The 11,333-nt window shown below is 47.1% G+C and overlaps 1 protein-coding gene across 1 annotated transcript; it reads left to right on the top strand.

Annotated features, from left to right (window-relative positions):
• Nucleotides 1-5,357: 5,357 nt before the first annotated feature.
• Olig3 (oligodendrocyte transcription factor 3) lies at nt 5,358-7,454 on the top strand. Its single transcript, XM_028782620.1, has one exon. It carries the CDS (start codon nt 5,421-5,423, stop codon nt 6,240-6,242), a length of 822 nt encoding a protein of 273 aa, XP_028638453.1. The 5' UTR covers nt 5,358-5,420; the 3' UTR covers nt 6,243-7,454.
• Nucleotides 7,455-11,333: the final 3,879 nt, after the last annotated feature.

Here is an 11,333-nt window from a genome sequence, read left to right as displayed (position 1 = left end):
TACAAAATTAAATGTCTTAAACACTTCAGCAAAGACTTTCAAATACATTGTCAATTTAACCATCTAATCAAATATACCAAGAGAATAATTCATTTATTTTCAAAACCAAAAAATGGAAGTTAGTATTCTGTGCTTCTTTTACATTAAAGTATAGAATTTACATTGAAACTTTAACCATCAATTCGTAAAAGAAGAAAATTAACAAGGAAAAGATATTATTAGACTCTTATCTTGCTGGTAGTTCGTAAAATATTAGTATTAATAGAGCTGCAAATCCAAAGTGTCAGGGCACATGCCAAGAATATGTATGTAAATAAGCGAATTTTAATAGAGCTCATCAATTTCCATGATTAATCATCGGCAGTATTTAAACCAACTTAAACTTTCTGATCACGGGAAAACAATATTTCCCATGTATGTACTTTCCACAGGAGCAAAACTCTGTTGAGGTATTGGCCATTGAGCATATGTCTCCAGAAAGAAAAGAAAGGAAAAAAAAAGAGCCCGAGTGTGCTCATGAATTGAACAAAATCCTGTAAACACAACCAGGAAGTTCCTATCTCCTTTGCCTTTGGTGGTCTTTAATTTCATTCACTTTTTAAGTCTTAGCCAGCCTTACTGCTTCCACATCATTAACATCAAATTTGTAGTTGTAGCTGTGTATCAACACATTTCTATGTTCGCATCATTAGTGCTCCATCATTTCGCCCTATTCTGCTTGAAAGTTCACTGTCCAATCCCACACTCAACATTTCAAAGGGAATTTACTTCTGCATCACACAGTTTTTCTCTGTCAGCGTCTGCTATTTCCACAATACAAAAAAAAAAAAATCGGATTTTAAATGAACGGAAAGACTGAGCGAATCAGAACTTTGTTTAAAATACAAAGAAACTCAGGAAATCGACCAGCTCCAGTCATGTCCAGGCGTCCTCACAGACCCTGGAAGGCTTGCTGTGATTGCATCTCTGTAGAGGCTTGGGTTTTCGTATTCCATCAGCGTGGGTACATTGTTGGAAGAAGAGGTCACTCTTAGACTGTGATTTATGGTGATGGTTTTAATTTTTAAAACTTTTTAATTAATTGGTTTTTGTAGTCCGTATCACCCTATCCCCTCTCACTGCTATAATGAAGTTACTGCTTCTCTCTGCTAAAGAAAACATTCACAAAGAAGTTCCTCCAAGCTTAAGGCTAATTTTTAGGCTATTCCCGGCTGATGGAGAGGGCCACGTTTGAAAATATTTAGTTTTTTTCTCCTCTCCACCACTTACTGACCTACACCCCCGTTTTATTTTGGAAAGTCCTTTGCTTTTCGATCTCAGCCAAAGTTTCTGGCGGTCAAGTTTGAAGCTTGGTAAGAAATAGCCCCTGAACGCTGATTGACCTGCCCCTCATAGCTGCCTTCCTGTAGGTCAGCAGTGGCTTGGTTTTCTGCAGGACTCTGGCAGGCTGTGAGGGTGGGGGTGGGGGAGGTTGAGGGTTCGCTGCTCAGGCAAAAATCTCAGCGGGCCTCGGACTGAGCCGACAGATGCAGAAGAGGAACTCAGTTGCTGCAGCTACCGAGCAGTGGGCATCAGGCACCAGGTGGCACGCACTGGGTATCTGGTAAGAAACAGTCTTTGGCAATCCTGGGGACCGGGAGGCACCGATAGGGCTGAATATCCCCTGGAGTTCATGGTCCCTGGGAACTCAGAGCTACCCAGCCAGAGGCTGCAGAGCTGAGGCTGTGCACACTAGATGCCCAGAGACCTCTGAGCAACTCTCAGTTGACAGTCCCCGGGCCAACCCACTGTTTCAGACATAGGTAGGCTCCGGAACTCCCATGCCCTTCCCGAAGCTAATATGGACTAGGGAGTTCAGTCGCCAACATCTCTAAGTCTAGGGATGCACCTGTTGCGAGACAGACCCGGGTCAAGAAGCCTCAGCCCTTTGCTGCCGCTAGGGCAACCGGGTGTCGTCCTAAAAGCCCATCCCAATCAGGTTGCCGCCCCTGCTGCTGCCGCTGCTGCGCTAACTTGCTCTTCTCATCCATCCTAGCCCTCTGAATCCGCCCACCGCCAGGGCCAAGGTCACCGTGCTGGTCAACAGGCCTCTCCAGCTGAATCCCCTTAGGCTGCAGCAGCATTAGCCCAAAAGAGTCTCCCTTACTGTCACCTTTAGGCACAGGGAGTGAGCGATGGATAGCAGGTCACCCTGAAATTCGTGCGCGGGTTCTGAGTATCAGAACTGATTCCTGTGTTCGGGACTTTCGAGCAGGGCTTGAGCGGCAGATGTCCGTGAATTCGCAGGATCTAAAACAATCCAGAGAGACCAGTCGCAAGTAGGGTCTCCACTTCTTGGACCCCAGAAAGTACTGGTCCATTTTATGGCGAACGAAGTGGTGGCATTTTTATTCCGGCATCCTCTCCTAGCTGATAACCCGTCAGAAAGAAGAAAAAGGGGAACTAGCCAACCATGAGACTCTGGGACTCCTAAAAACCTTTACCAAAGTGTTTATCTGGGTGGGACCCTGGACCGTGGACTACTCTGCACTTAGATGCCGCATTGGGATATACAAAGCCTATCACGAGAAGGCAAGGAGCACAAGGCATTGCATCTGGCATTTATTGCCCAGCAGAACACCTAACATTCCGACCCCCACTCCCAGCTCCAGTTCAGGCACTGCGAGGTTTACTGGAGCCAAGTATCCTGTGTCCCGCTGTGGTCTGTTTGTTCCGGCAACGTCCGCAGGCGCTTTCTAGCCTAGTGCAGCCGCCCTTGCTAAGTGACTTCTGTCATACTCGTTTTGGGTTAGGGTTCCCAGAATCCTAACCAAAAACAGAGAGTCCTGATCTTTCCAGTCCCGAAAGTGGGTTATTAGTCCCTCTCCTATTTTATTCCTTGACCTTCTTGACTAACATGAAGACACTTTGAACTTTATTTTAAACTGTCCACTGAGACAATTGGAAGTTTTCAAAAGTTAATGCATGCTGCATGACTATGTTTTACCCCTGCATTCGAATCTCTTGTGATCTTAGTAGACTTTGCTTCTTCGAAACAGAAACCCAGCGCAGCGTTTTCAGTTTAGGCCTGAGAACAGGACACAAAGACGCAAAGTTCGGACGGTGGTTCCTGAGATTGCAGGGACAGACCACAAGCATTCCGGCTTGGAAATCGCTGTTCTTCAGGAACGCCCCCTCAGTCCCTTGATAGTCATCTGAGCTTTAAAAGGCTTTCTTCCCAGCTGCACCACTTCCCCAGGTTTGTGGCTACCACCTCGAACCACTATTGTTGGACAACCACTTTGATTATAAACCGCGTTTAAGGTGCCAGGTACTTAACAAAAATGGAGCAGTCTGACGGCTTAGGAGAGCTTCCTTTAGCTCTGAAATTAGAAGTGCTTTGGGATATTAATCTTTCCACCCTAGGGGAAAGCTCTTGGAGTCTCCTTTTAAGGAACTTTCCTTCCAAGGAAGTGTGAGCAATAGAAGATTCTTGAGTCCAGTCTCCCAGGGCTTTAGAGCCCTGTCCTTGTTGAGGGTCTGTTGACCATGTCATTTCTTTTAAACTAGGTCAGTGTGAGGAAGTATTCACTCCAATGTCCAGTCTCTGTATCTTGCTGCTAGAGAGAGTTTCACTGATGACTGTGTGTCAGTAGGCACGACCTCTTAAGGGTGCATAAACTCCCTGTGTGGGGATACCCTCTGCTGACTGTCTGATTTGCCTTTGTAGGAAGTGAAGCCTCCTTTTTCTGATTTTCCCAGTGACTGCGAGGCAAGCCGCGTCTTTGCTTTCTATAGAGACATTTCTTTAACTTAGCTTTTGTTCCTGGAATTTTCAAGTGGGGAAAGATGGGGTACCCAGCTGCTTCTAGAGGCTACTCTTGCCCAAGACTCCTTTCTTTCTAGGGATTTCTGTGTTCCTGCTTCTCGTGCTACAGGGCAGTTTTTAATTGACAAAAACATGGAAGAGGAATAAGGGGGATGTCTGTGTCCATTTATGCACTCCCTTCTATCGAACACAGCAAACTCTAGGTCCCCTGTTTATCCTTAGAAGCCACACATGGGTATCTCCAGGTCCTGTGGGAACACACACACACACACACACACACCGTTGCTTTTTATTTTACCCTCAACTACTGCTCCGCTCAGCTGCCGTTCCAGGTGGTCTGCTGCTAAGCTCTGGATGCCCTCAGCTTTCGCCCTGAGGCCAAAGAGAGCCTTCACCCCATTCCTAACACACACAGTGGAACTTGAGGCTAAGAAGAGGGTTGGCTACCCCAACCGGGAAGCTTGAAGCCCAAAGATCTGTATTGAGCGCTTGAGAATCGTTTCAATCTCTAACTCCCCCATTTCTCTTCAGTCGTTTCCCTTCCTAAGTTTTCTTCTTAAGTTTTCATACAACATTGGGGGTTTTGTCTCTCCTCCCTTCATTCTACAGCTAAGAAGTTAAAGAAATGTACAAAACCAAAATTATTTCAATTACCTATTTTTAACGCAAAGGAAGAAATAGAAGAGACTTCCCCACCACAATAGTATCAAAGGCAAAACTCATTGCCAACTAGACACATATTTTTGAAATTACCGTAAAGGCTAAAATAAACAAAATTAACTGAATTTAGAGGACATGAACTGTGTTTAGAGAAAAAGTACCAGTGAGTAAAAACTTCAGTCAGCAAAGCCTCCAGTTCCAGGTTTCCCCGGGTGAACCTGCCCCGCTTTGGCTCCTGTCTCCCTTACGGTTTTCTATTGAGACCTGTTTTTGCCAGTATTTCCGTAAACTAGAGAAGAGCTCAAATCTTCTCTTCCAGTCCAAAGAAACGTAGGCCAATCTTCCAGGCAACTTCTGTTCCTTCCCTTCATTTTAAGTGTAAGATGTGGTTAGAGAAAATAGAATAAGGGAAGTGGCATAGAAGAAAGTTTTTAAAGAACAAAACAACAACAAAAACAAGAAGTCCGGAGCGGCCGCGGTGAGTGTGTCAATCAAAGGGTTTTGTGCCTGGGGGCTCCTTTTGGTTCCAAGCAGAGGTGTCCCAGGGCGGCCCCACAATGAATATGAATAGGAATCCTTGCTAACTGGGACAGCAAAGCGCACCGCCCTGAATGATGGCACGTCATCTTAACTAGCCCAGGATAGATAGGAGGGCTCCTTTTGTCTCTTTTCTCCGCTGCGGAGCTATAAAAGCCCCTCTTTTACAGCAAGAGGTTAGTTCAGGCACACACCAATGCGCAGTGCGGGAAACAGCTAAACCAGAGAGAGATAGCGAGGGGAACCGGGAGAGAGAAAGGCGGGGCAAGGCAGTGCCTTGACTTTGCTTCTCCCGTCTTACAACTTGGAAGTGGGTTCCTGGACCTTGCAACTTTTTTTCTTTTTAAATTCAAGATTCTCTTTAATTTCCCGCCTAAAGCCTCCTCAACCATAAGGCCACATCTCCTGTAATAAAATGAATTCTGATTCGAGTTCTGTTTCCAGCAGAGCGTCATCTCCGGACATGGATGAAATGTACCTAAGAGACCACCATCACCGCCACCACCACCACCACCAGGAGAGCCGTCTTAACTCGGTCTCATCCACACAGGGCGATATGGTGCAGAAGATGCCTGGGGAAAGCCTTTCGCGGGCAGGCGCCAAGGCTGCAGGAGAAAGCAGCAAGTACAAAATCAAGAAGCAGCTGTCGGAGCAGGATCTTCAGCAGTTGCGGCTGAAGATCAACGGACGCGAACGCAAGAGGATGCACGACCTGAACCTCGCCATGGATGGTCTGCGCGAGGTCATGCCCTATGCGCACGGGCCCTCGGTGCGCAAGCTCTCCAAGATCGCCACACTGCTGCTAGCCAGAAACTACATCCTCATGCTCACCAGCTCCCTGGAGGAGATGAAGAGGTTGGTTGGCGAGATCTACGGGGGACACCACTCGGCCTTCCACTGTGGGACTGTGGGGCATTCGGCCGGCCACCCGGCACACGCGGCCAACGCCGTGCACCCGGTGCATCCGATCCTGGGCGGCGCGCTCTCCTCTGGCAATGCCTCGTCCCCACTGTCCGCCGCCTCCCTGCCGACCATTGGCACCATCCGACCTCCGCACTCACTCCTCAAGGCGCCCTCTACGCCGCCCGCACTACAGCTGGGCAGCGGCTTCCAGCACTGGGCGGGGCTGCCCTGTCCCTGCACCATCTGCCAGATGCCGCCACCACCGCACCTGTCCGCTCTCTCCACCGCCAACATGGCCCGGCTTTCGGCCGAATCCAAGGACTTGCTCAAGTGAGCCACGGGCTGGCCCGGTCGGGAGGAGGAAGGGAAAGCTGAGGCAGGGGTCGCAGTGCGGGGGCCAGGAGGGAAGGGGAGACTGCTCGGCCTGCGGGAGGGTGGGCGCGCGGCCCCGAGTCCTCGCCAGCGCCCTAGAGATCCAGATTCCACCTGACCCACCCCAGCGGGACGTACCAAAACCAAACTGGAATACCTAGGTGTTAGTGAAGGGGACTGGAACCCGACGTTCTGTTTTGCATGCAAGCTTCTTTTCCTCATGCAGCCCCAGTATTTCTCACTGCCATATGCTCTTGTCAAAACTGCATTTTGTTGTTTAAAGATGGGATGGATAGGTGGAGTTAAAAACTTGCAAAGGAACTTCGGAGTTGGCGTTTTCTGGCTGTGTTCTTATCTTGGAGGGAAGATGGCCATCCCTTTGTGCAAAGCAAATGTAAATATTTCATCGAGCTAGGTGCAGTTATGATTGTCTCTGCCCTTATAGTTTTTTTTAGAGACAATGGAGAGAGAGAGAGAGAGAGAGAGAGAGAGAGAGAGAGAGAGAGAGAGAGACAGAGAGAGAGACAGAGAGAGAGAGAGAGAGAGAGAGAGAGAAGAGAAATTCAGAATCCAACTTTTGAATCTCAGCCCAGGGCATGAACCTCTTATGTGGGTTTTTCATTCCACACAATATAGGTCAAAAGAATGCATGCACGCTTCTAAGTGAATCTTATGTAAACATGTGCGGGCTATAGTGCCATTTTCCTTGTAACAAGGATTTATTAGTAAAATCTCCAAAGTACTCCATACATCTGTCTGTGGTTGTAATGAAATGAAAAGGGGGCCAGAACGCAAAGATTCACACTCAATGAACATGTGATTCTTTCCCCAAGCCCATGTCTGTCCCTGTCCCTCAAATGTCATTCCAACTTTAGGGTTGTTCCAAGGGGCTCCGCTACAAAACTGGGCCTCTTCTAGAAGTTCATCCTACCCCCTTGCCAAATAATTCTGCATGCGGGGTTGGCTCTGTCTGTTATCCCTCAGCTTTGAAAACATACTATGTTTGGGGGTGGGGGGCTGCCACTTTTATTTTCCTGAACATTTGCCTGAAATATTTTGTTAGGGCCTCAAAGACAATACCTGTCTTTATTTTTTATATATTCTTGATAAGTATGATATATTTATTAATAACCAGTGTTTCTGGATGAGATTTCAAATAAAAAAGAACCTTTAAATCCGGTATTTGCCTTTGCTTAAATTTTTAACCTATGATTGTTGGATAAGAAACACATTGACCCAGTAAACGGTCTGGATATGGGTGGGGGATTTTGAAGGCTTTTCTCTGGTCATTTTTAAGTAAAGAAGAAGGATAAGTTGACACTAATCATCAAACCTAAATGTCCTTCTAATGGGGCATTGTCTGTATATGCACTCCTTTCCTGTTTGAGATCCTTATTTCTCTGCAGCAACTAGATCCTCATAGACTCAAAAATTAAAAATCGAAAATAGAATCTGGAAGCTCCAGGTGGCAGGAAGTGAGATGCCCCATGGTGACAAGAGAGAAGCAGTTAAGTTAACTTCTTTTTGCCTTTCAAATGGCCTTTTTATCCTGTGTGTGTTTGTCAATCCAGTAAGTTTCAAAAATGTAACAAGTTAAGCAACACTCACCTAGCCTGCCTGCCAGGAAAAGAAAGGAAGCCCACATCTGCTTTGTAAGTGAGCTCCGGAGAATGACACTCAAGCCTGAGCATTCCAAGGGTGCTTAGTAGGAATTCTTCCTTGTTTTATTTCTTAGATGATTGCTGTGGTGATTAGCTCAAAGTTCTTGGACACCGTGAGATTAAATATGGGTTAACACGTGGTCATTTTTATTAGTTCCATTTTGTTTTTCATTCTCACCACCCATGTCTGAAGTGGAAACACTCAGAATTCTTTCTGAATAAAGGAGAGTGATCCAGCTTCAGCCGGACCATGGTTTTGTTGAAAGAAGACAAGAAACGGAGCTATGGTGACAGTGTAATGGCAGTGTGGGGCCCAGGGCCACTGTGTCTCCCAGAAAAAAAAAAACCCAACCCAGAATTGGCTTCTATGTCAGAAAATATAATATCACCTTCCAGGCAGTGAGGCCCTGGGTCTCTTTTAGAATTCAAGCAGAAGAGTGACTCTAGAGAACCCTTGCCCTCCCCTGCTAGGTCTGAAATAACTGCCTAAAACCCTCAACATTATTGAGTCACCTCTATCCCTCTTCTATCTGCCTGCTCCCACTCTCCCTGTATCCACTTGCCACACACATCTTAGGGAGGAATTCTAAAGTACAGTCCTCAAGGAAGGCTGCTTTTTCCTCTGCTTGTAGTCAGACAAATGGAAGAATAATCGTCTGTTTCCCAAGTGTGATTCATTTCTCTGAGTGAGGAAAGCGCCTGTTGAGGATTTATTTGAAACGAACACACAAGGCAGCCCTCCAGCCTTTGCTGGAGTTTATTATTCAAAAAAGGGAGGGGAGAGGAGGGACAGTTTCATCAATCAGGAAGGCAACTTACTCCTGAGTCTCTAGTCTGTTGCCACAATTCTGGTCCTGGGGAAGACCTAAACCTCAGGGTGAGATTCTTCTCTAAGAATTCCAGATTCTTCTCTAAGATTCCAGACTTAATTAGAGGGTGGAGGGGAATAAAGCCAAGCTCTTATCCCCCACCACCACCCCTCTCTGGAGAAGGAGGAGGGCTGGTGCACTGGAGCTGGTGAGCTGCTCAGGTTTTTGCCTTGAGTTTCCCTAGTTGTCTTCAGCGATCCACTTAATGGGCTCTAAGCTCCACTTTCTGAGGAAAGCTGAAGCAAAAGGAATCTAAAATGCAGGACGCTACACTTACTTTCAGCTATTCACTGGAATAGAAAATAGACAATCCTAACTCACATAGACCAACCCATATAGAGGAGATCTTACAAATATCCCAAGCTCTTTTCCCAGCCATAAAAACTTTCTTCTGCAGTCCAAGAGACAAAACATTCTTAAAACATGACAGCAGCATGGATGAAAGCCATCGAGGACTCAGGTTTCTGGATTTATTGAAAAGGAGAAAATATTGCCAGTACCCTCTTTCATAAAGTTGGGTATGTGTGGTGTTTTGACTGGTCCCTGGGTGTGAGTGTATAGATTGACCTTTGTTTACAATTTTTCCTGTTAAAATTTCAAATTCACACCACCACATTGACGGGGAGGTAATAACAGTTCTTGCTAGGAGGGCTGTTTCAATCATGAGTTCATAACTTCCTCAGAAGTTTACTCGTTTAAAGTACTTTTAAATTCAATCTAAAAACACAACCAGGATACTTCCATTTCTGATTAGATGTTACTTTGCACTGAAGGAGGGAATACAATCCACCTGAAAAACTTCTTGGAGCCTTCCATGTCCACTGACTGAGAACTTAAGTCCCCAGAGGAAAGTGAAAGTAAGGTTAGCTTTAGTCACCAGGCCTGCACCAGATCATTGTTCTCAAGAGACTCACACCCCACACCAGCCCCAACTCTGAGGCTTTGGACTTACTTCTCTCAAAAGATCCACCTGTGCTGGTGAAGCCAACATTTCCTAGCTCCAAGAACAGGAGGCTCCCGCATATCCTCAAATTGTCTCCTTCCTACTTCCACAGAATCCTGGCACCCACAGAACAAAATGCAAAGCCCATTCCATACAGGTGTAAGTTCCAGGAACATTAGTTTAGACACAGATTTTTCTGTGTCTTCCATTTCCCACGAAGAGACTTCACTTTTGAGAGACTCCTCTTCCCACCTGCCTGTGAGACAACGGCCCAACTGTCCCCAAAGGCTGTCTTTCAGGTTGGAAGCTCAAAGGCTTTCCAGCTCCTCATCTCTGTGGCTAGTGGGCACCCGAACTGGCAGAGCAGGCCAGTCTCCACATCAGGACTCTACACAGAAGTTGAGTCGTGACTCTCAGCGCGCTGGCAGACAATCCTTTATAACAGCCCTTTCTCTCTTGTCCTAGGGCTGCCTGTGCCCCAGGCTTGAGTCTACTGTCAGATTACCTCACCCAGAAAAGGAAAATACCAAAAGAAAGCACCTGGTCCAGGCTCTCACCCTGGTGGTCCTAGACTTGTGATCTGCTGTACCTCCACTCACCAACTTTAGGGAGGAAGGAAGTTGGGGAACGCAGAGGTGGGGAGAGGGAAAGAGTGGAAGGAGAGACAGTAGGGAAAGAGGAGAGGGGTAAAGTGGAAGAAACAGCATCCACAGAAAGCTCTGGTAGGTCTTGCTCTGGAAGACCTAGGCTCAAGGAGGGGCCCTTGGTAGGGGCATCACCTCTCCTGAGAGCCTCTAGAGTGCTTTGTGGGCCTGAGGAGCATTCCCAATCTCCCTAGTTCTTGGCTATGGAGCTGCCTAGTCTTTGAGGGTTTTCAGTGAGACCATCCCCAGGACACTGCGGCCTCTGCAGGCTCTTGGCAGTGGAGCTGTTTTGTCTCTGAGGAAACCTGGCCCCCAGACTTCAGGAACTCTTTCTGGCACCGGAGCACCGCCTCAGACTCCAGCTCCAGGTTTGCAGCTCGAGCTGAATCTTGAGGGAATTGTCAGTCTGGATACCACTACTCCAGGCTGTGTTTCCCTCACCTGGTCCCAGAAGCAGGTGGGGCTCTGGTGTTAAGACGTTCTGGAGAGGAGGGTATCTATGCCTGTGGGGACTACACCACCCCTTCAAAGAACCTGGCAACCCTTAAACGTTTGTGGAAATAGGGAGCGAACAGACCTAGGGAAGATAAATCCAGACTCCACAAAGAGGGGCCAGCACTCTTTTCTTTTACACTCAGGCCCTGCCTGACACTCAAAAAATTGCAAATCTTGCCAGGGGCATCGGTTTAGGACCCGCTCAGGTAATCTCAGGGCAGTGTCCCTTCTTCACTCTGAAACTCACATAGGAAAATCCCTCCATCTCCGTAATGGATCCCGACCACCTATCATGCTGCCTTCTTCCTTTAATTAAAACAAACATGGGACCTTGTTCTGATCACCAGACTTTGGTTCAAGGTTTAATGTTTTCCAGAAGTGAGGGGGCTGCTGGGAGACCGACCTTAGGGAGGGCATAGGGAGCAGGTGAATGGCTCTAAC

The sequence above is a fragment of the Grammomys surdaster genome, unplaced genomic scaffold (assembly GCF_004785775.1).
Source record: "Grammomys surdaster isolate TR1022 unplaced genomic scaffold, NIH_TR_1.0 806, whole genome shotgun sequence".
NCBI lineage: Eukaryota > Metazoa > Chordata > Mammalia > Rodentia > Muridae > Grammomys > Grammomys surdaster.
Note: the sequence above shows the minus strand (reverse complement) of the source record. Positions and strands in the feature narration are given on the sequence as shown.

Coding starts and splice junctions, on each gene's coding strand:
- Olig3 (XM_028782620.1), top strand. CDS start 5,421: ATGAATTCTGATTCGAGTTCTGTTTCCAGCAGAGCGTCATCTCCGGAC.